The 23497-nt window shown below is 37.1% G+C and overlaps 2 protein-coding genes and 1 long non-coding RNA gene across 4 annotated transcripts; 2 read left to right on the forward strand and 1 right to left on the reverse strand.

The window, feature by feature from the left end:
• Window positions 1–297: 297 nt before the first annotated feature.
• Window positions 298–14293, forward strand: zfyve21 (zinc finger, FYVE domain containing 21). 2 transcript variants are annotated; one of them, XM_049481274.1, is made up of 8 exons: window positions 298–775; window positions 3889–3939; window positions 4344–4512; window positions 5068–5143; window positions 5239–5330; window positions 8080–8133; window positions 10254–10384; window positions 11987–14293. In XM_049481274.1, exons 1-8 carry the CDS (start codon window positions 650–652, stop codon window positions 12020–12022), a joined length of 735 nt encoding a protein of 244 aa, XP_049337231.1. In that variant the 5' UTR covers window positions 298–649; the 3' UTR covers window positions 12023–14293. The 2 variants fall into 2 exon arrangements, with proteins under 2 accessions (XP_049337231.1, XP_049337232.1); XM_049481275.1 differs by lacking the exon at window positions 8080–8133 and having other exon boundaries at window positions 320–775.
• Window positions 11128–11659, reverse strand: LOC125802924 (uncharacterized). Its single transcript, XR_007439960.1, has 4 exons — window positions 11637–11659; window positions 11509–11604; window positions 11349–11412; window positions 11128–11188 (listed from the first exon to the last, which is right to left on the reverse strand). It is a non-coding gene; the product is annotated as an uncharacterized LOC125802924 (long non-coding RNA).
• A 2156-nt stretch (window positions 14294–16449) lies between the features above and the next one.
• On the forward strand, window positions 16450–19517 carry LOC103047655 (immunoglobulin lambda-1 light chain-like). Its single transcript, XM_049481277.1, has 4 exons — window positions 16450–16590; window positions 16684–16980; window positions 17260–17295; window positions 19018–19517. The coding sequence occupies exons 1-4, from the start codon at window positions 16536–16538 to the stop codon at window positions 19341–19343; spliced, it is 714 nt and encodes a 237-aa protein (XP_049337234.1). The 5' UTR covers window positions 16450–16535; the 3' UTR covers window positions 19344–19517.
• The last annotated feature ends 3980 nt before the right edge of the window (window positions 19518–23497 follow it).

A 23497-nucleotide genomic window follows, 5' to 3' on the forward strand; every position in this document is an offset into this window, starting at 1 on the left:
AAAATAATATAATATAATGTAATGTATTTATTTTATTTATTTATATAATTTATTTTTATTATTTTATTTATTTATCGCCTATACCTAGTTTATCATGATTTTTTTTATTTTATAATAACTTTTAGTATAAATTTATTTTTTTATTTACAACCATATTGTGTAAAAAATAACGAGCCCCATGTGAAGACAAAATGTAAAATGTAACATGTAAGATAAACCGATTAACTGATTAACAATGAGTTTTAATAAGCGCCCAGATGGAGATTAGAGTTGGATAAGCGAGACTTTTAAATTGACGTCTGGCAGAAACACAATACTGGCCGCGTCCTAATAATTAAATCCACCCTCCTTTCCTATGCTACGCCCTTAATTTTGCCTGATCTTGTAATCATGTGGATCCACCTCTTCTTATAATCTACAACCGCTGTGGTCTTTAAGGGTTCGCCTGTAGTTGGTACGCCATCCGCCATTAATACGAACGAAGAAGAGGAAGAAGAAGTCTTTAAGGTTTTTTTTTTTCCAGATTAGGCAAAATCGAGGCAGGTCGCTGAAAATAGGAGCCTTCGCGCTACAATTGGGACGCAGCCACAGAGTAAAGAAACACACAGAGCGCTTCACGGCGGTGGACAGAAGATAGTTTGATGGAAAAATGTCAGCGGTGCCTGACGGCAAGAAGCTGGTCCGCAGCCCGAGCGGACTCCGCATGGTGCCGGAGAACGGAGCGTTCAACAGCCCGTTCTCGCTAGACGAGCCGCAGTGGGTGCCGGATAAAGAGGTGAGTGCGGCGGCGGAGGGAGCGCGCTGGAGCCGCAGCCCTGCGCTCTAACTCCGGGTGTTCTGTCGAGTTCTGCTACCCTTTCAAACCGTGCTACCCTAGTTGATAATGTTTAACTGTTAAAATACAAATGATTAAAACGTGCTGCTGGAATAGTAGAAGTGTCGTTATGATCATCAAATTTGATGATGATTTAGCCTAAATAATCGCTGTAATATAAGGCAATATAAATATAAATATTTATTTATAACTTGTTACACAGTTGTAACACTCAAGCAAACAATGACTGTGAGTACAAATTGTACAATGCACCCGAAAACAACTAAAAAAACAACTAAATTATCAGTTAAAACAGTTGAATTGGGTGTCAAAACTCATGTCCAGAAAGTAAAAATCCATGCCAGGTTTTCTATACCAACTGCCTTGGCGGCTCTGCTCAGTTGGTACTAACCCCTGGAATGGATTTTTACTTTCTGGATCTGCGTTCCAAACCTCTAGGAAAAAAAACACATAAACAGTGAAAATGAGAGTTTCGCGCATGCGCAGAGCCGCTAGGTAGCACATATAGATGGGTAGCAGAACTCGATAGAACACCGGGCTGCGGGCGCTTCTTCTGGGCGGTGTTGTTTTAGCTAAGCTATGATAGCCTGGCAGTCCCAGCCCCGTCCACTGCAGCGGCTCAGGCTCTTAAACCCGGACTGCTGGATAAATCACTGCGCTGTTCTGGGAATAAACCGGATCAATTAATAATTAAATACTTTAAAATGTAGATTAGCATTTTAGGGAGTGAATTACAACTCTGAAGTTTTTAAATCTGAAGGATTAACGGGTTTAACTGCGTTATCTTAATCCGCTGAGCTAACTGTCAATAGTCTGTTAGCCAGCTGGCTAACTACATTAACTTCTAACTAACTAACTTATTAACTAACTAATTTATCTGTTTAACTAAACTTGTTCTTGCTTTTCTCCTTATTTTATCATAAATATTTATTGAAAGATTAAAATTAAGGCAGTAGTAGTAATACGGAGTACGGAGCCCCTCAGGTGACAAACATCATATATTGAAAAGATATGATAACAATAATGTGTTGCCATGACTAATTAAAATACTTGAGAAGAAGACCCTATTGTGTGGCCACGACTTATTAGACTATGTGAACTGGATAGTAAAGCATGGCCATGACTTATTAAAGAGTGGGAACAATAAAGTAATGTGTGGCCATGACTTATTAAACTGTGGGAAGGAGACCCTAATGTCTGGCCACAACTTATTAAAGTATGTGAACTGGATAGTAAAGCATGGCCATGACTTATTAAAGCATGAGGACAAGATAGTAATGCAAGGCTATGACTTATTAAAGTGTGGGAATTAAATCCTAATGAGTCTCCATGACTTATTAAAGTGTGGGAATGAGATAGTAATGCGTGGTCATTATGTTTTAAAGAATGGATTGAGAATCTAATTTGTAGCCACACTTTATTATAGTGTGGGAAGGAGATACTTAAGTTCTTGCCATATAAGTCATTTCTACGACTTTATGAATTATCTCCTTCTCACACCTTAAAAAAAGTCAAAAGGCCATTTATTTGATTTAAAATGTAATAAATTGGTTGCCGCTTTTATCTTACTACTAAACAACAGGTTTAGAATCAGAGAATAGATTTTGCAGGTCTGCTTAATCCTAATTCTTTAAAACCTGAGTATTTTTTTATGACCTGGGCAATTTTTAAGTTGAATTAAGTCTTTTATTGTGTATGATTTTAAAGTTTTTAAACAAACCAGCTGCAAAAAAGAAAGGTATAAATATGAGATGTAGGGCTCTATTGAATGCATTTCTTTACCACCTGACCTTTTAATATTTTCCCCTTTTTGCATCAATTACTAGTGCTAGTACTAAACAAATAAGGCTGTTTATAGAATTGTATTGTAGAACTGCATCCATGGGTTCATAAACACAGAGCAAATTTAACTCTATGGTTGTTTTTTTTTGTAAATTTGGCTTTTTTTGTCCTTAGAGTCTTTCTTTAGGCCAGTTATAATAAACTAGCTGCAGCCTGATTGATCTGTAATGAGTAGCTCTGTCTCTCTATTAACCTTAATTTAAGATCATTAACCACAAGACGTGAGTAAAACAAAGCACATAACAATAGAAAGGAATTGCTGGAAGTGCAGTTTGGTGGAGTTTCTGCTGTGGGAGCTCGTGACTCCTGCCTGTAATGATCTGATTATGCTGTGTCAGCCTGGAAGATTGTTTAGCTATTGTTCAGGTCAGTGTCTCTCAGTCTTTTATCAGAGACAGGATAAGCATGTTTTAATGATCACATCCAGAATTAACATCCAAATCTTCTACAGGGATTGCACTGATTGGTTATGCTGAAAAAGTTTATGCTCTGGTTTAAGTTGTGCATTATTAATCTGCTTACAACTGCCTTTAAACAGGATGTGGCTCAGGGAAAAACAGAAGAAACGTACCGTGTTTTTTAACGTTTTAATTATAAGGTGCACCGGATTATACGGCTCACTATCAAAGAACAAAGAGTCTATTTTCTGGTATATTTCCTTACATAAGGTGCACTGGCTTATACGGCACATTAAGTGACACTAGTAAGGATGCTACATCGAAGTGAACAAGGGTGTCGCCATGTTTCCCTTGTAATGGGGAAGCTGGAGGAAGTGCCTTAGTAAACAAAACCGTAATTCTTAAAAAAAAATATATATATATATATATATATATATTTTTTTTTTAAGTCTAATTTTTTTTTATTCAGTTTTGTCAAATGGACAAGAGTATCGTTATCACTAAAATACCATGAAATATCGTGATATTATTTTAGAGCCATGTCGCCCACCCCTACTGTCAATACAAAGATCAAATGAAGATTAAATGCCCATATGTGTCAACACATTCTAAAAGACAAAAGATTTTTAAGAGGGGTATTATTTTGTATTATTTTTATATATTTTGTCCTGTTCTGGTGCATTCTGTGCAGACCAACTTTGTGAAACAGAGCCTGTTATTTATAATATAAAGGAGCCGTGAATAAGTATTTGCTTTTTATGTGTTTTAAAAAAAGGTCTGACTAAACTAATTTTCTGCATCTTTTTATTACAGTGTGCCAGATGCATGCAGTGTGACACCAAGTTTGACTTCATCACCAGGAAAGTAAGTTCTCTCCATGCTTCTGCTTCTGCTTCTTCTGTGTGTTGAGTAACTCTGTGCTTCTTTGCAATCCTCTCTTCCTGTCAGGATTATAAATGTCTTGATTTTGCACTTTTTTTTTTGCTTATTCCATCACTGCTTTTCTCCACTTCCTTTTTTTTTGAAGAGTGTGTATTCCTGTTCTTATTCTTTAAAGACGTCTTTGATGTACTGGTGTCACCAAATCCGAAAGAGGGCAGTATGGCTGCATGTTATTGTTATGGTTATTATGGTGATTAATCACATAGCAATGTTCTAATTATCTAGTACAATTTGTGTAATCAGTTGGTACAAGATACAGAATGCTGGAAAATGAAATCCGCATCTCCAAACTATTCACCGTGTTTATTTTTGTGTGTGTGATTCAGCACCACTGTCGGCGGTGTGGTCGGTGTTTCTGTGATAAGTGCTGCAGTAAGAAGGTGGCTCTTCCCAGGATGTGTTTTGTGGACCCGGTCAGACAGTGTGCGGAGTGCAGCCTCATCTCCCAGAAAGAGGTGGAGTTCTACGATAAACAGCTGAAAGTGCTCATGGCCGGTAATTATGATACACACACACACACACACACACACACACACTTTACACAGTCTGTTTCAATGCGTAATCCATTAACAGAAGATCCACTATAAACAGTGTGTTTGGAGTCTGTGTTTTATTATCTGTACTGATCTCAGTGCTGAACTGTGTTGAACTCAGACTGTATTTTTGTTTTAAGTGCCTAATTTAGTTTAATTAACTAAATGTTTAATGCAATGACATGATTAACTTTTGTAAATTGTTTTTACAGTGTAATTGTGTGCTCTTTTATAGTCCCGCCCACTTAATTCTGTTTTTTTTTAGCCTGTGTCACGTTATAGTAATCAGAACTGTAACCAGGAAACAAGTTATTTTTGTTTTTACTTGTTATTTTTTCTTCATTTTATTATTTTCTACATTAATGCATTCATTTTACTGCAATAATTTTACAAACTGTGCAACAAAAAAAACACAAGAATCCAGCATTCTTCAGATTATAAACTGTTTTATTATTATTTTTATTATTTCAGTTCAGTTCACTAAAAACAGTTTAATGCTGTGTTTCCTCTGTTCCAGGGGGCACGTTCTTGGTCACAGTTGGCTCCTCAGAGAAATCAGAGACCATGGCGTGTCGTCTGGCAAACAACCACAGGTAGCCCAAACAAACCATTAAACAAATATAACAATAATAAAATCTTTACTTCTACTGTGATATACTGTGATATTTTACTGCTCTGTCTCTATCAGATACCTGTTCCTGGATGGAGAGAGTCATTTCGAGGTGGAGCTTTCTCGGATCTCCACCATGCAAGTGCTGACGGAGGGCTCCACCCCCGGGGGTAAGGGCTAGAATAGGGGATCACAACACATCAGATTTGACAGATTTCGTTAAAAAAATAATCTACATTTTATCTGCAACCCAATAGAAATTATTATATTGGAAAAAAGAATACCAACCTTTTAAATGTCACAGATTATTTATTTTAATTTTTATATTTTTAAATCAGTTTCTCTGATTTTGCTATTTATAGGTTTATGTTTGAGTAAAATGAACATTGTTGTTTTATTCTATAAACTACAGACAACATTTCTCCCAAATTACAAATAAAAATATTCTCATTTAGAGCATTTATTTACAGAAAATGAGAAATGACTGAAATAACAAAAAAGATGCAGAACTTTCAGACCTCAAATAATGCAAAGAAAACAAGTTCATATTCATAAAGTTTCAAGAGTTCAGAAATAATCAATATTTGGTGGAATAATCCTGGTTTTAATCACAGTTTTTTTCATTCATCTTGGCATCTCCTCCACCAGTCTTACACACTGCTTTTGGATAACTTTATGCTGCTTTACTCCTGGTGTAAAAATTCAAGCAGTTCAGTTTGGTGGTTTGATGGATTGTGATCATCCCTCTTCCTCTTGATTATATTCCAGAGGTTTTTAATTTGGTGAAATCAAAGAAACTCATCATTTTTAAGTGCTCTCATTTTTTTTCCAGAGTTGTATATTATTCTACATTTCTATCACAAAGAAATAGATATTGGCTTTGAGGTTACTGATTTATATTGATAAGCTTTTTGATGATGATGATGTCACAGTGTCTGCATTAACACCTAATCCTAGGTGTACTTATTCTTTTGAGTAAATATTTAATGTCAGCAAATCGATAGAATCTGATGGTACCTCTGCTACTGCACGTTTACAGCCTCTGCCTGACCACATCCTCCTTATGAGGTTAAAAACAAGTGTTTCAGTAGGCTCCACCATGTGGATAGAATTACGAACTGCAAGATCTGTTAAAATAATGGATTATTTATAGAGTTAAATCCCACAGTGAGATCACTTCCACAAATCGCATCAGTTCAAATCTGAAATCTTTTTTTTTTTTTAATTTTCAAGGTATTTTTAGGTATTTTTTTTATGCAATGCCTAATTTTGTGTTTTCTTAAAAAAAATATATATATTAAATAAAAAAAATCAGTCCTCCCATTTTATGAATGAATTTTGTCACTGTAATTACAGAAAAGCTTTCATTTCTAAGTGTTAATAAAATAATAATAATAAAATAAAACATAATAATAGTGATTCTCGAGTGATGAATGATACTGAACTCTACTTTTTGTTTAATTTTTGCAAATGGAGCGTAAAAAATAATTTTAATCGTGTTGAGGGGAAAAACACTGAATAGATTTTCAGTTAGTTTTTTCATAACTGTGTATAAATGTTTTACAGTACCAATAAAATGCATTTGTTGGTTTTGGATATTTCCAGTCAGAGCTGGCCCTATTTCTCCTACACTTTATCACGTGCTGATAGAACTAGAGAATCTGTAAAAGCAAGATTTAGAGGAACTGTGTCTGCATTCAGAGAGCGTTTACAGTCACGAGGCTCTAAAAGCTCTTTGGTTTCCTCTGCTGATCGATTGGGCTCTGCTGTGGCTTCCTGTGGGACTCATCGATCGGCAGAGAGATGTTTCCTTCCCGTTTTAAAAGGACATGACGAGTGAGCGTGACTGCGCTGGGTTACTGATGTTTCTGACTAGGGGTGTGACGAGACACTAAAATCACGAGACGAGTCGAGATTTAAAAATAAAATTTTAAAGAAAACGTAAAAAATGAAAAATGGCTTGAAAACTAGAGTTTTATTTGACAAAATTATATAACACAAACTTAACAGACTGGTTTCTCTCACACATTGATTCTACAAGAAATAGAAATAAGAATAAAAAATAAAAATAATAATAAGGGTTTGTGTTTTTTCTCCTAAATCTCTTGTAATTTAACTCTGCAGAACCATAACCAGTCATATTAAGACTATGATTGAAGTGAAACAGAGACAGAACATGTTTTTAAATACAGTACAGAGCTAAGGGATTAGTACAGCTGTCTATGAAACAGTCAGGTGTAGGATTTATTTACAGTATTTATATATGGTTTGTGTCTTGTTGGTCACTCTGTTACCGTTTATTGTTTCCACTGGAGCCAAAATGCAGCCAGACATACAACTTAAAAGTAGCAGAAGCTTCTTCTATACAAATACCTGAATTTTCCTCTTCTGCTGAGAGCTGCTCTCACTGCTCAGCCACCATACTCGCTGCTATCACTACTGGGTTGCCAGATCCCTCTTAAAAAGTCCACGCTAAACTGTTGTTTTTATTTCCCGCGAGACAGGTTTAAGCAGGTTTAAGGTTTAATCTCGCGAGATCTCATCACACCCCTTTTTCTGACACATCGTGCCGCTCTCTGTTCTTCTCTCGAGCTTCTCTGACGTGTTCAGATCCTGCAAAGTTCCTCCAGAGACGGCTGATATAAACCAGTCCAGTCTGCTCTGGAACTCTAACCGCCTGAGATGCTTTTAACTTGCTTTTAACTTTTTATGCTAATTTTATTCTTGCAGTTCAGCTTGTGGTGAACACTTCTTCTGCTTTTCTTTGCAGGAAAGAAAGTGTGTGTGTGTGTTTTATTTAAGTTTAAATTAACACTGCTTTTATTATTATTATTTTTTTTATAATTAACTTTGAATTTTTATTTTTTGTTTTGTTTTCTCTGGCCTGCTTAATCCCTTTGCTTCTTTTTCTGGGCCCAGAGAAAGATATTCATACTTACACCACTCTTCTGGACAGTCAATATATATCTGAAGGTCAGCGTGTTTCTCTCTCTTTCTCTCTCTATCTTTTGTGTCTCTTTCTTTCACTGTTGCTTTTAAATGGATTTGCCTTCTCTCAAAATAAAAATAGTTTTATTAATGGTTTTATTAGATGCATTAGGTGTAAAGCTGTGACCTTCCACTTCATATCTAATACAAAGATTTTAATTAATCAAGAATGTTACATGGAAAAATTACAGGGTGAAAATGGTTGAAGAGCTTCTATTTGCAAGAAAATTCATGGACACTACATGGCCAAACATATGTGGACATCCCTTTGAATTACATTTTATAAGGTATTTAACAGGAACCATGCAGATGTCGCAACTAATTTTGTGAAATCGCTATCCAGCTAGAGCTGCCCCAGTCAACTGTAAGTGCTTTAATGCAGGTAATAAGCATAAGGCATGTGCTAATCTTTAACCTCCTGGTGTCAAAGGGATATAAATCTGGCCAGCAGCTGAATAGGTGGGACAATTCGGCCAGATAAATAAAAAATATATAATACAGTATTATAGTATATAGTATAGTATTAGTTTCAGTTCATTCTAACAGACATTTTGCACTGGGTATTTTCATTTGGATTAAATGCGAAATAGTCTGTAAAAGTTTGGACCAAACATGGTAGTAGTTGAATTACTCAAGAAAGCAGCACCTCTTGGGCAGAAAATGGGGTCCATAGAGACATAGTTTGAAAACTAAGACCATTTTTTTTATTTTTGGGTTTATGAGCCCTGCCTTTTGGTCCAACGATATTCGCAAATTACCTCCCGTTCAAAAATCCATTGGAAATAATTCAAATAAAAGTGAAAATGCTTGTATATCCGCAAAGAAGGGGTTCCAAAATATCCTTTATACCATGTCCCTGCGAAAAGCTCCTGTAGGATGATCAGGTGTCCACACATGTTTGGCTATGTTCTGTAAATCTCCTGAAATGGATTAATGATCACTGATTTGGAACCTAGCTCGGTGTCTGCAAGCTGTAACTACCTAATTTGGTAAAACGCAAGGCATCCATATTAAAAGCTGTGCATCCGTGCTTTGTGAAGTGCTCCTGTCTTGTTGGATGTCCTGTTCATCTTTCAGCATGATCTGCATGTGTGTTAAAGAAAAGCTTAAGAGTTTTTAAGTAATGCTTTTCACAGTCTGATGTGTCTGTAAAAGTAAAATTGGACAGGTGATCCAGGAAATGTAGAGTCAGATTCATAGTCTATGACATAGTCTAGACAAGTAGACCATGTCTGCATCCGTCACCCTCCATTTTTTCCTTTAATCATCTATACTATAAATTTATGTAGTGTAAATAAATCCAAAACTATTAAAATTAGTAATTATTGCACAGTTGATAATTAGTTAACAATTAATAAACAGTATTTTCAATGGGACATGCAGCGCAGATGTACAGGTAGTAAATGGAGTTGCACGGCTGCGAGCAGTGAACGCTGCACATACGCATGTGTAAACAGCATGGAGCAGCAGAGACAGCTTTGTTCATAGCTGTAGTAATTGGCATTTTCTGGCTAATATATCAGATTAAACTGCATCTAATCAGCAGTTTAGCTCAAATTAAAGGAGTATATTTGATAGCTGAATTGGATCAGACTCTGTTTTAATCAGAACAATATATACTGCTGGTGTGAAAACACATTTAGAGTAGGGGACACAATACTACATAGTACAGAAAAAATGAATATATATAAAAAAATAAATGTTTAGTCAGGTTTCTGTTATAGTTAATGGATGTATTGTGCAGGATAATCAATACGCTAACAACATTCAGCATACTGATAAACACTAGTGTTCCTTTAAGAATCCCATCATAATGATTTGGCACATCGGAAAAGTTCACTCTGATCCTTTGTGGTCAGATTCTGACGTAGGCTAACTTATCGTAAATGGCAGCATCACGGTCATCTGTTGCATTGTGGGCAGTAATGGTTTTGGTGTCTCATGCCAGTCATTGTTCTGTTATTAATAATGCATAGTAGAAAATGCTTTCTGTAATATTCCTCCATTGCATTCCAGCCGAGTCTGCATTTTCCACTTCCGGTCCTAAACATGGCACAGTTTCAGTAAGGTTTGAAGGTGTAACGACCTTTCACCTTTTCCCGCAGGCGGTATGTCCCGTGCCACTGGCATGCTGCTGCAGTACAAGCCTCCTGGCTCTCAGGACCCACAGCAGCTTCGCATGGAGGCAGCTGAGGACAAGAGGACCGCCTCGGCCTGGCTGGCCGCCATGCACAAGGTACAGAAACACAAATAACTGTCTAAAGTCAATTATCTCAGCAAACTGATTCAGACTTTTACCAAATTTTTAATTTTCAGTTTTATAGGAGTTTTTGTAGAGCAGGTATTCCCCTACCAGTGCTGGAGAAAGACTAATTCAGGTGACGAGTCTTTAGGCTAGAGTCTAATTCAGGTCACAAGTCTTTAGGCTAGATTCAGGCTTGTGAGTCTTGCTTAAAGACTCGAAACCTGACTTAGACTCTAGTCTAAAGACTCGTGACCTGATTTCGAATCTAGCCTAAACAATTGTGACTCAACTTGGACTCTAGCCTAAAGACTCAGGTCACTAGTCTTTAGACTATATTAAGTCTAGCCTTTACGAGTCTTTAGGCTAGAGTTTGACTCTAGCCTAAAGACTCGTGACCTGAATTAGACTCTAGCCTAAAGACTCATGACCTGAATTAGACTCTAGCCTAAAGACTCATGACCTGAATTAGACTCTAGCCTAAAGACTCGTGACCTGAATTAGACTCTAGCCTAAAGACTCATAACCTGAATTAGACTCTAGCCTAAACAATTGTGACTCAACTTGGACTCTAGCCTAAAGACTCAGGTCACTAGTCTTTAGACTATATTAAGTCTAGCCTTTACGAGTCTTTAGGCTAGAGTTTGACTCTAGCCTAAAGACTCGTGACCTGAATTAGACTCTAGCCTAAAGACTCATAACCTGAATTAGACTCTAGCCTAAACAATTGTGACTCGACTTGGACTCTAGCCTAAAGACTCGTGACCTGAATTAGACTCTAGCCTAAAGACTCGTGACCTGAATTAGACTCTAGCCTAAAGACTCATAACCTGAATTAGACTCTAGCCTAAACAATTGTGACTCGACTTGGACTCTAGTCTAAAGCCTTGTGACCTGAATTAGACTCTAGCCTAAAGACTAGTGACCTGAATTGGACTCTAGCCTGAAGACTCGCAACCTGAATTAGACTCTAGCCTAAAGACTCGTGACCTGAATTAGACTCTAGCCTAAAGACTCGTGACCTGAATTAGACTCTAGCCTAAAGACTCGTGACCCGAATTAGACTCTAGCCTAAAGACTCGTGACCCAAATTGGACTCTAGCCTAAAGACTCGTGACCTGAATTGGACTCTAGCCTAAAGACTCGTGACCTGAATTAGACTCTAGCCTAAAGACTCGTGACCTGAATTAGACTCTAGCCTAAAGACTCGTGACCTGAATTGGACTCTAGCCTAAAGACTCGTGACCTGAATTAGACTCTAGCCTAAAGACGCCTAAAGACTTGTGACCTGAGTCTTTAGGCTAGAGTCCAAATCAGTTCAGTCTTTAGGCTAGAGTTTAATTCAGGTCAGTCTTTAGGTTAGATTCAGGTTTGTGAGTCTAGCCTAAAGACTCGTAACCTGACTTAGACTCCAGCCTATGTTGGGTTACAAGTCAAGTTGAACTAGCTTAAGTTCCCATCTCTGCCGTGCACTACCAGAAGCAAATATATAACGTTTGTGTGTTGACCTTAAACAAGCTGTTCCTCTAAAATGACCAGTCACATTCACAACTTTTAATAAACATACATATTTTTATATTTTTGATTTGTCCACAGGCTGCCAAGTTGCTTTACGAGTCAAGGGACCAGTAAAATGACCAAGGTGAAGGCCAAGGGCAGAGTGATGAACGGAAAGAGTCGAGAGAAGAGAGAGAAAAAGAGAGAGAGAGAGAGAGAGAGAGAGAGAGAGAGCGCACACCTTCCTGTGCGTTTATTATGTTATCAAGTCTCACATGTATTCCGAGATGCCTACATGCTTTCTATTGGAATTCTCTGCTTTCTGCTCCCTGATCAGAAGGACGGGATAGGTCACGCCACCCTGTCCGTCTCTCCAAAAAGGGAGGACCAAGTTAATCACTGATCCTAGTGCAATATAAATATATAGAGTATGTATATATATATCTGCACACACTCTACAAGTAATATGTTTAAGTGTAGTCTGCCATTATGGATTTTTTTCTAAAACAAAAAACAAACAAAAAAAATCTGTCAGATATTCCTATTTTAACACGAAGTGTGGTGCGTCTACTTTTTACTGCCAATGCATTCACGAAGAATTTTGTAACTCTTTGTACGTTTTTTTTTTTTTTTTGCCCTCCTTTACACTACAAAAAGTGGCTGATGTGATCGTTCAGTGTGTTGCACAAGTTCCTTTTTCCAAACACGGTGCAGTTGTGCTTTTACTGACCGACCCAACCAAGTGCCCATTTCTCTTCCCCCCAAACTTCCCAACAGTTGAATACAACACTAATATTCAGTGCTTGTTATATATATACATATACATACTGATGCCTTGTTTCTACACTTTCTGTCCATTTTTGTTCAGCTCCACAAATCATATAGCATATGTCTATATACATATAGCATAGCATATATGATTATACTCTATATAATTACAGTACTTATCCTTTTGTTTCTCTAAATACATTATTGTAGTCATTTCACCCTTTCATTTCTTCAATGGTCAGGACCCCACAGGATAGAAAACCACCACAGAGCAGCGTTTGCTATTATTATTATTATTATTATTATTATTGTTGTTGTTTGGGTGGTGGCGTGTTAAGGCCAACTTATAGTCAATGTAAAAAGTTTATTTATTTCAGGTCGTTTTGAAGAGTTTCTATTGGTCCGTTCATCAAGAAATTTTGGCACAGTGTGAGGGACAGTTCATCTGTTCAAATTATGTTGTAAACTAAAAATCGACAAAAATGGAGATAAGTGTTTTTCATAGGACAGCGATGATATGATATGATACGGCACACAAGAATTTTATCATCAGATTCTCTGCACAGATGTAATCTCTTAGTCTTTAGTAGAAACATAATGAGAAATAAGAACAGTGTAAATTTTTCATTTAATAAAAAAAACAGTAAATAGAACCCCCAGGTGATAATTAGGGGTGATATGGTGATATGGCGCCATATTTCTGGGTATAATATCATCGTTCACCATATTCAAAAATGTTGGCGATATTATTGCATATTGCAATTCGATACCGAATCATAAATTAGCGTTTAGTGTTTGCTGCGCTGGTACAGTGAGTGGATGAGGTGCAGCAGCAGTGCTGCTGGAGTTTTTAAACACCTCACTACTGAGGAAATTTGAGAATAATCCATCAACCAGAAATATCCAACCAACACGTCCTGTGAGCACTGATGATGAAGACTGTAAACTGTGCAGCAGCAGATTCAGATCTTCTGTCTCTGATTTTACTTTATCTAAAAGGTGTTTCAGCTGTAGGTAGGAGTGTTTTAATAGAGTGGAAACACCTATATGTTAATTGGAGCTGAAAGAATGGACAGGTGAGTGTGGAGCATGCATCAGCATGAATTAATAATACTCTGATCTGACTGTGTGTGTATGTGTGTGTGTACATATATATGAAGGCTGACTCGAATGATTGATTGAAGTCTGAAGAACTTCCATTCAAACGGATGAGATGTTAGTCCAGCACTTTAGTTTTACCTCGGGAGCAATTTCTGTTTCATTTTACTCTTCCGTTTTTTATGGATGGGTCATAGTTGTCCACTTTATCTCACGTAAGGAACAGCTTTTGATTTTAATTGGCTTAAAATTGATATTTGCTCTGACCAGGCCTGGAGTCTCACCGTTACAGCTCATCTGTCAGAATATTGCTTACGTTGCTTTTGTGAAATTTCTGTCTGAAGGCTCGCGTGTGAATCCACGGTCAGTATTCCAGAGAAAGCTCCTCTCTGAGTCAGATCCGTTTTCTTTCCCCCCTCCCATCCAGAGAAAATCTCCTCCAGCGATTTTTGTATCTGTTTACAAATATATGTGCATGTTTTTTTTTTTTTTTTCTTTTGACCGTATCTAAAGCTGATTAAATCAGTTCTTTGTAACTGGTATATTTGTCTTGATTTATTATTATTATTATTATTAGTAGTAGTAGTATTTTTTATTATACGTTATCAGGATTTACTCAACAGACTAACACTCAGATCTTTCAATTAAAATAAAATAGTGTGATCTATCTCTGTCCTTCAATTGTATTTCTAATAAAAAAAAGGATAATTTATATATTTACTTAAACATTTATTCACAATGTACAAGGCCAATGACCCAACCCACTTATTAGGACTCTAATAATATCACTAGTGATGCTCCAAGACAGTGACTCAAAAGAAAGTGCCTCAAATCTGATTTTTTGCTCAATGTGGCTCTTCAGATCTAATTTTTTCATGGCTGTGTAAACGTGCCAAGTCTGTTTTTTTTTCTCCCCCAAATCAAATCTGAGCCACTTCCATATGTGGTCCTAAATCGGATACGACATCAGAATTCATGCCTCTGTTTGCTTTTACGCACTAGCATTAGCATTAGCATTAGCGCTACGTGCTTCTCTCTCTTTTACCCACACTGCATCTCTTGGTGCAGCTGTCCAGCTATAGCTGCAAAAAAAAAAACAGCAAAAGCAAACCGCCTGTCCTTTTTTCGCCTCCTGGACCTGAGCATGAACTTCAGAGCAGCTGTTTACTCTCCACTCCAGCAAAAGATGCTCCACATATGAGCTGCTAACTCATCCATTTCCCTTTATAAAGCTACGAGTCTCTCCTCTCTCTAATATGAGGGTTTTTGTTGTTGGTGAAGAAGGAGGCGTTTATACAGGTATCAATGTGCAGCATGTGAGATGATTCAGGAACAGATTCGTTCACATTAAACACACAGATACAGAACACTTACATTTACACTGAATGTGAACCGACAAATAAAAAAATCAGATCTGAGCAAAAAATCAGATTTGAGTAATGTGGTTTATAGTGTGAACGAGCCAGAGCAGGGAGGGGTAATACCAAGTCTCCCCACCAGAGGGAGGCATCATGTTAAGAATTTACAAGAATGGATTCACTGTAACAAGATAAGAGTTTTAACCCTTTCAGACCCTTCATTTATTACAATACACATCATGTATTTTCTTTAGTTTTAAATGTTTTAATTGCTTTGTTGCACATAACACTATTTAAGAGCTGCTCTCCATCAGAATAAGTCATGAACCAGCTAATAAACAAGTTTATAAACCAAAAAACAGTTGCTTTAATGTGATTTAGAACACTTGTATATATATATATATATATATATATATATATATATATATATATATATATATATATATATATATTGTTTTCCTTGTTTAGGAATGGTTAATAAAAGAAAAAGGGCAATAGAAAATCTAAAATATTTACACACAGTGGAAATAAAAAAAATCTATTAAATATTTTAGTTAATTGGATTTATTTGCAATATAGATGTTATAGTAATATTATGTAATGTTAGAGTCTTCTTTTTGATCCATTACAGAAAGAAAAACAGCATTTTATTAATACAAAAAGCATACATAAAAAATGAGGATAACATTAGCTAAGAAGGAGAATATTTTCTTGATGGTGCCACTTGTTAAAACACACTTGTCCACAGTTAATCCTGTTGGATGTGGTTGGTTCTGCTTGGTGGTATGCTGACATTACCCTGGATACCGTGGCTCTTGATGCATCACAAAGACTTGCTGTCTTGGTCACAGATGCTCCAGCAAGACGTGCACCAACAATTTGTCCTCTTTTGAACTCTGGTATGTCCCCCATAATGTTGTGTGCATTGCAATATTTAGAGCAGAACTGTGCTCTTACCCTGCTAATTGAACCTTCACACTCTGATCTTACTGGTGCAATGTGCAATTAATGAAGATTGAACACCAGGCTGCTCCAATTTAGCCATGAAACCTAAAATAATATACTTGCAATTTATTTGGGTGCAGCAATTTTTTAGATCACGTTCCTACACAAATCTGTCCATATATGGCCTTTTGATCAGCTTTAAGATGAGTTCTCCTGCTTTGTGCAAGTTGTAGCTCAGTCATTTCAAAACTCAGAACTGAGAACTTAATTCTATAAACAGAATCCCAGGAGATCAGATTTGCATAGTTTCTGTTCTCGCCTGTTTTTTTTTTGCATCAGGACTTTTTAGCATCTGGTCATCGTGGACTTTCCATCCCACCTGCGTCTGTGTTCCTCTGCATATAAGAAGCTGTGTGTGAATGCTGGGTTTGCTCTGAAAGGATTTTAAAGATTTTGATCTTTTAGAGAAGAAGATCATCATGATGATCCTCAACGCCGCCTCGCTTTCTCTGCTCCTGCTGTTCCACATCTCTGGTGAGCATCTTCAGCACGTCCAAAAATGACTAAAAACCTCATCTGATACACGTAAATATGTGAAAATTTATTGTATTTGTTCTTTTCCTACAGGTTTGGAGGCTCTCAAGTTAATTCAGGAGAAAGCGATGTCTGTGAAACTGGCAGAAAACATTAAGATCTCCTGCACAACAGATGATTCCAGGGGTTTTACTTATACATGGTACCAGCAGAAACCTGGTGAATCTCCAAAGTTCTTACTTCATGGCAGCACAAGAGCGAGTGGACTCGCGAGTCGATTCACTTACAGCGAATCTGGATCACAGATATATCTGCATATCAATGGAGTTGAGGCTGAAGACGAGGCTGTTTATTACTGCGCTTGCCATTACTGTGAAGGCAGTGGCACAGTGCTACATCTCAATAAACCCCTCGTACAAAAACCCAACCAATCTCTAAACCCTCCTCAAACCTCCCAGCTCCACCAGAGACCCTCACTCGGCCCGCTGTGAGACCCCTCATGAGCTCTGGACCGGATCCAGACCCAGCTGTGGTCATTTAGTCCAGTTTGGAGTGGTGTGGAAGGGGCAGTGGTGATCAGTGAAGTGTTGAGTGTGAGCAGAAGCAGTGTGATGCAGTCTGGAGGTTTTTGTACGGGGCTCTAACACTGTGTGGCATACTCTGCTATTTTTGGTGAAGGCACTGAATTGACTATAGGTAAGAAAAGTTTATTTTATTTTAACTACAAACAATGCAGAACCTCACCTCACAGCCATATTTAAAAAAATTTTTTTTATTAAACTATATAATTATATAACTGATTTTCACGATAGTTTAATTTCTAGCTGAAATCTCCTTTAAGCGCATTTCTTAGACTTTTGGTTTAGTTAGCCAAAATAATTTCTATTTATAATATTTATAATATTTATAATAAAGACTACTGGAATCTTTATTATCAGTTACGTTGTATCTCCACATTATTTATAGAATTTCCATAACTTACTCCAACTGTTTGAAATACATTTTTTAATATATTTGAAATGCATTTCACATATAAATACATTTATATGCCCATATATTTATTTTCTGTATTGGCCTCAACTTTTCAAGAAGGAAGAGACTGAATTTACTAAGCTAATGGGAAAAGATTATATTTGATGTCGGTAAATTTAATAAAACTATTTTATAAATAAGGAAGGCACATCAGTCCTGACATAAACTTAACAAACATGTAAATATTTAAATGTAAAATCATTTTCAACCTATAAAATATAAAACTTTAAATGTAAAGCAAGCATTTTTTTGGAATAATTTTTATCGGTTTATTTATCATGAAAATTATATTTTATTCTTAATATATATTTACTCGAAACACATTATATCTACTCTGTATCGGTGTATATATAATCACGATTAATCACAAACGTCTGTTGTGGTTAATACAGTTATTTTTTTTATATAAGTAGATGATAGTTAGATCAACAGATTTTTTTGCATAAATCTCACTTTTTCTGCTTCTTAAGACTAGCCACGAGTACTGTAGTGTAAATAAAATAATCAGATAGATTGGCAAGTGTCAGTAGCGTAAAATAATAATTTTGTTAATCACAAAAAAATTGTGATTAATCATTATTATATGTAAGATTTAAAAGATATAAATGCTGGTATTTTGATGTATATTTTCGGAGGTAAAACTATTTTACTCAACAGTAGCGATGCTGTGTTTACATCACTAAATAAAACCGCTCATATGTAAAGAGCTCTGTATAGAGAATTACCACATTAAAGTTTCCCGATTCATGCATTAACAAATTATACACAGTACAGGCCAAAACTTTGAACACAGCTTCTCTTTTTCAGTGCGTTTTCTTTATTTTCATGACTGATATTTACACTGTAGATTCTCACTGAAGCATCAAAACTATGAATGAACACATGTGGAGTTTTATGTACTTAACAAAAAAAAAGGGTGAAATAACTAAAAAAAAAAACATGTTTTATATTCTAGTTTCTCCAAAATAAAAGCCCCCCTTTGCTCTGATTACTGCTTTGCACACTCTTGGCATCATTCTCTCAATGAGCTTCAAGAGGTGGCCACCTGAAATAAAAAGTTTTCCAACAGTCTTGAAGGAAGGAAGGAGTTCCCAGAGGTGTTTATTAGCACTTGTTGCTCCTTTGTCTTCTTCACTCTGTGCTCCAGCTCACCCCAAACCATCTGGATTGGGTTCAGGTCCGGTGACTGTTGAGGTTCAGCTCATTTTTTATTAAGTACATAAAACTCCACATGTGTTCATTCATAGTTTTGATGCTTCAGTGAGAATCTACAATGTAAATAGTCATGAAAAAAAAGAAAACGCACTGAAAAAGAGAAGGTGTGTCCAAACTTTTGGCCTGTACTATATATATATATAACTGTATCTTCTGTCTCTTATGTTTTTTTCTCTTCAGGTCCTGCGTCTCCTCCCACTCTGCTCCTGCTGGCTCCGCCCCAGTCCCGCCCCTCCGGCTCGGAGGTCAGTGTGGTGTGTCTGGCTCGGGGTTTTCGTCCTGATGGTGCCGCTCTGTCCTGGGCTGAGGACGGAAGCACCATGGCGGGTCCTGAGGTCCACACAGGCCTGTCCCAGCGTCAGCCCGACGGTACCTTCATCCGGAGCAGCGTCCTGAAGCTCAGCCCGGAACGCTGGAGCTCAGGACACACTTACACCTGTCACCTGACCCACCCCGCCCTCTCCAGCCCGCTCAGAGAGAGCGTCAGTGCGGGACAGTGCAGCTAGACGAGGACAGATATCACAGAATGATTGTGTTCAAAGTCGTTCATTTTACTTTTACTTATCTTGGATTTGCTGTAATGTGGCCACTAGAGGCAGTGTAACTCTCTGTACTGTCGTTACTAATTTTGTCTTTTTTTTCTTTTATAATCATTATAAAATAAAACATTATCTGAAAGATCTGGTGAGATCTGGTAAGACTGTTTATTTTATATTTAATACTGTATACGGATCAGCAGAGTAAGATGCTGACTTTATGGCCGGAGGATCAACTGTTTCATATCCTGGATCATGCTGCTTCTCCATCAGCAGCCGGAGTCTGAGAGAGTACAGTTGGCCATGCTCTCTCAACTGCATATACATAATAACACGCATCTAATTTCTATAGAATATGTAATTTTAGTAATAAAAATGGTCTAAATATTCTGGCCAACTCTGTTACCTTTGTTTTAATATTGCATCAAAATTTACAATTTACAAACTCTCACTTTTTTTGGTGAGAAACATGTGGAAGGCAGTGAGATAAGGGAAATGTTGCATTATTTTATAATTAATATTGAGAATAAGCCAAAAGCACAACAAGAGGAGTCGGATTTCGACACAACACTGCTTCTTTTCCTTTCAGAAAAGCACGTTCACACTGTAAATAATCCACATTTTTTGTTTAGATAAAATTTTGGTTCTTTGTTCCAGAAAGTGTTTTGTATCAACTTTCTCACCTGGTGTTTTGGTTCAGAACAAGGTCTGAAGGTCTGGACCAAACAAAGCAGGTACTGAGGTACAAGATACAGCTTATACTGATCTTTTTAATGTCCTGCTTTTCTTCTGTACCCCAAACCCACACTTTCAGAGCCTCAGGAGATTAGATTTACATGCAGTTTCAGTAGTTTCTGCACTGCTGTCCTCACTTCCTCCTACTGCCAACAGCGTTCCTCACGCTGCAGCTGCTCCAACACATCTGAACTGTTAAATTAGCTCAAATCATGTTTATATACAGTTTAGTCAAACAGTCTATATATATATATAACTAATCATAGTTACTAAAATATGCATATGGTTTAAAATTTAATATAACAAAACATTATACAAATAGAAGTGCACAATAATAGCATATAAAGTTTGCTTTATTGACATAATAATTGACAAAACATACGTTTATATTCATTTTAGTCAAACAGTCCAGAAATAAATTAATTGTAAAAAAAACAACAACATACAAAATAAAAGTGTATTTATATACATAAACATATACATACACATATGTTGAAAAAAGTATATATATCTATATGTATATAAAATCATAGTTACTAAAATATGCACATGATTTAACATTTAAAATAAAAAATATACAAATAGAAATGTACAATAATAATATATTTATTGCAAAAATACAAAATTGAGTTTGTATGTGTATTCTCACTCTCTTGCTCTCTTTCTCCCTCTCTCTCTCATGTCTCTTTATTGACATGATAAATACAAAAATGTATTTGTATACCATTTTAGTCAGCAATGAATGAATAAAAAACAACATACAAATATACAATATATATATTTATATGAATTGAAGTTGAAGTGTGTGTGTGCACATGCATTCTTATTCTCTCTCTCTCTCTCTTTCTCTGTCTCTCAGCTATTATCCAGTGTGTGGTTATTGGGTTAGCTCCACATGCTAACGGGGTGAAGAGTCTGATTATAGAATGTAAGACAGGAATCAGCGGGGTCCTCCTCCTCCTCCTCCCTCAGCCCACGTTAATCAGCTCAGATGCAATAAAGCAGGATATTGGGGGGCTGTAATGGAGTAACAGAGTGTTTTCCTTCTGGAGGAAGGGGTCTGAATGCCCCCCCTGCCACCCTCCACCCTCCACCTCCCCCAGAAACAGGGAAGCGTAGATTTCCGCAGGGCGACAGCATGAGCCTCCAGCAGCATTATCTAATATCGTCATATTACTGACTGTCATCTATATATGAAACATTCAATAAGCTGAGCTGAGATGAGCACGTGCAGCACTGAGAGGAGAGTGATGATGGCCTTATGAATAACACCAATAAACCAATAAGCTGGTAATAAAAATATCTCTCTACTATGAGGATCTTCTGAACGGGAAGCAAAAAAATTTAAATTATAAATTAGATACAAAAAGTTTACAGCGTAAAGTTTATGTGCAATATGATCATAAAGATGTTCTGCAATCAGGGGGGCTAAAAACAAAAGAAAGCACACTGCCTTGCCATGAGTACACTGGCCAGGGTTCAGCCTCACTCACAAGATAACACCTCACAATTTGGTATACATGTGTAAACATTTCCAAGCTGTCAAATGAGGAGATAGGGGAGGTCTTCATGAATAGTTTATACACTGCTGTCCCGTGATTTTGGCCTTTCAGTTGGTAGTAAAACAGGTTTGTAAATTATTTCTAATTTAGCATTAAAAAGAGTAACAATGTCTTTATTTTTCAGTTCTAAATATAACTTTTTAGCTTATATTAAAGACAATTCTGCAATAATTAACCTCATTTTATGTATTTTATGTGATGCTTCCTAATGATAGCATGCAAACAGTTGTTTTGACTCTGGTTTTAACCTACAGGCCTAAAGAAGACACTTCATTAACGAGCATGAATCTGAGAGATGCCTGACTGTATGTGGGTGTGTGTGTGTGTGTGTGTGTGTGTGTGTGTGTGTGTGTGTCGGCTGTCATAATAAAACTGCACAGTAGAGGAGTGTCAAGCTCCATGGAAGGAGTCTATATGTTTATTTAGACCTTATTTCTCAGTCAAACTCTATTAAAACATGTTTAAATCTATAAAACACCCAACATGTTCATATCAATAACACCTTTAAGGCCATAAATAATACACTATATTGCCTATACACTATACGACCTATAAGACCTAATTTATGTAATAACTGCTTAATAATGACTGGTCAGAATTATTATGCTGACTTGTATGGTTTAAAAACCCTTTATAAGGTAGCCATTTATAAGCCTTTATAAGGTCAGCAGTCTTGTAAAGTGGTTCCAACATTGCTTACATTATGATTTATTTTAATGTGTTATTGAGTTACATTATGAATTATTTTAACGTCTCAAGACCAAGCCAAGCCAAGCCAAACCAGAACAAACCAAGCCAAGCCAAGCCAAACCAAGCCAAGCCAAGCCAAGCCAAGCCAAGCCAAGCCAAGCCAAGCCAAGCCAAGCCAAGCCAAACCAAACCAAACCAAGCCAAGCCAAGCCAAGCCAAGCCAAGCCAAGCCAAGCCAAGCCAAGCCAAGCCAAGTCAAACCAAACCAAGCCAAGCCAATCCAAGCCAAGCCAAGTCAAACCAAGCCAAACCAAACCAAACCAGAACAAGCCAAGCCAAGCCAAGCCAGGCTAAACCAAGCCAAACCAAACCAGAACAAGCCAAGCCAAGCCAAACCAAGCCAAGCCAGGCCGAGCCGAGCCGAGCCAAAGCAAGTCCAAACTAAACCACACCACAAACACCACACTTTGTATGTAAGAGAATATAAATTAGGAAAACGGCTGTAGGACTCTGGGGGATGTTAAATTATGCTGTTGTTTTCTCTCTCCAGCTTTGTTGATGTGATGGGGATGAAACCATTAATTTTTCTGCCTTTGCTTAATGCTCCGGGGACCCTTTCACAGATTTGTGTGAAACGTGCTGCTGGCAGATGGAGCTGTAGATGAGTCTTTTAATCCAGACGAATTTGGAAGACAAAAGTCCCATTTTTATCCAAACACTGCCATTCCCACAACTACTCCTTAAATACTGACACAGACATGAGACACCTGAGTCTGATTACAGTTTTAACACCTGCTCAAACGAACCGCATCAAGAGTACAGATGAATCAGGTTCTGTTTGAACTGGATCAAATAGTGCTGGTGTGAAAACGCCCTAAGAATACTGAACTGGTCTCTTAGTGCTTAGTGCTGAATTTACTGTTAAATACATGGCGTGTGTTTTATAATGGAGAATGGTCTTTGATTTTGCACAGCGCTGTACTGCATCAGATATCTGCATTACTTACTACTTTTTACTTAATTCACTTTATACACAGAGAAAGCTCTTATAAACCACACTTGTATGTATGTTTCATGAAAAAAGCTGTGGGCCTGAATTTCTCTTTATTTCACCATCTGCAACAGTTTCTCCACGTC

This window comes from Astyanax mexicanus, chromosome 7 (assembly GCF_023375975.1).
Source record: "Astyanax mexicanus isolate ESR-SI-001 chromosome 7, AstMex3_surface, whole genome shotgun sequence".
Lineage (NCBI taxonomy): Eukaryota > Metazoa > Chordata > Actinopteri > Characiformes > Acestrorhamphidae > Astyanax > Astyanax mexicanus.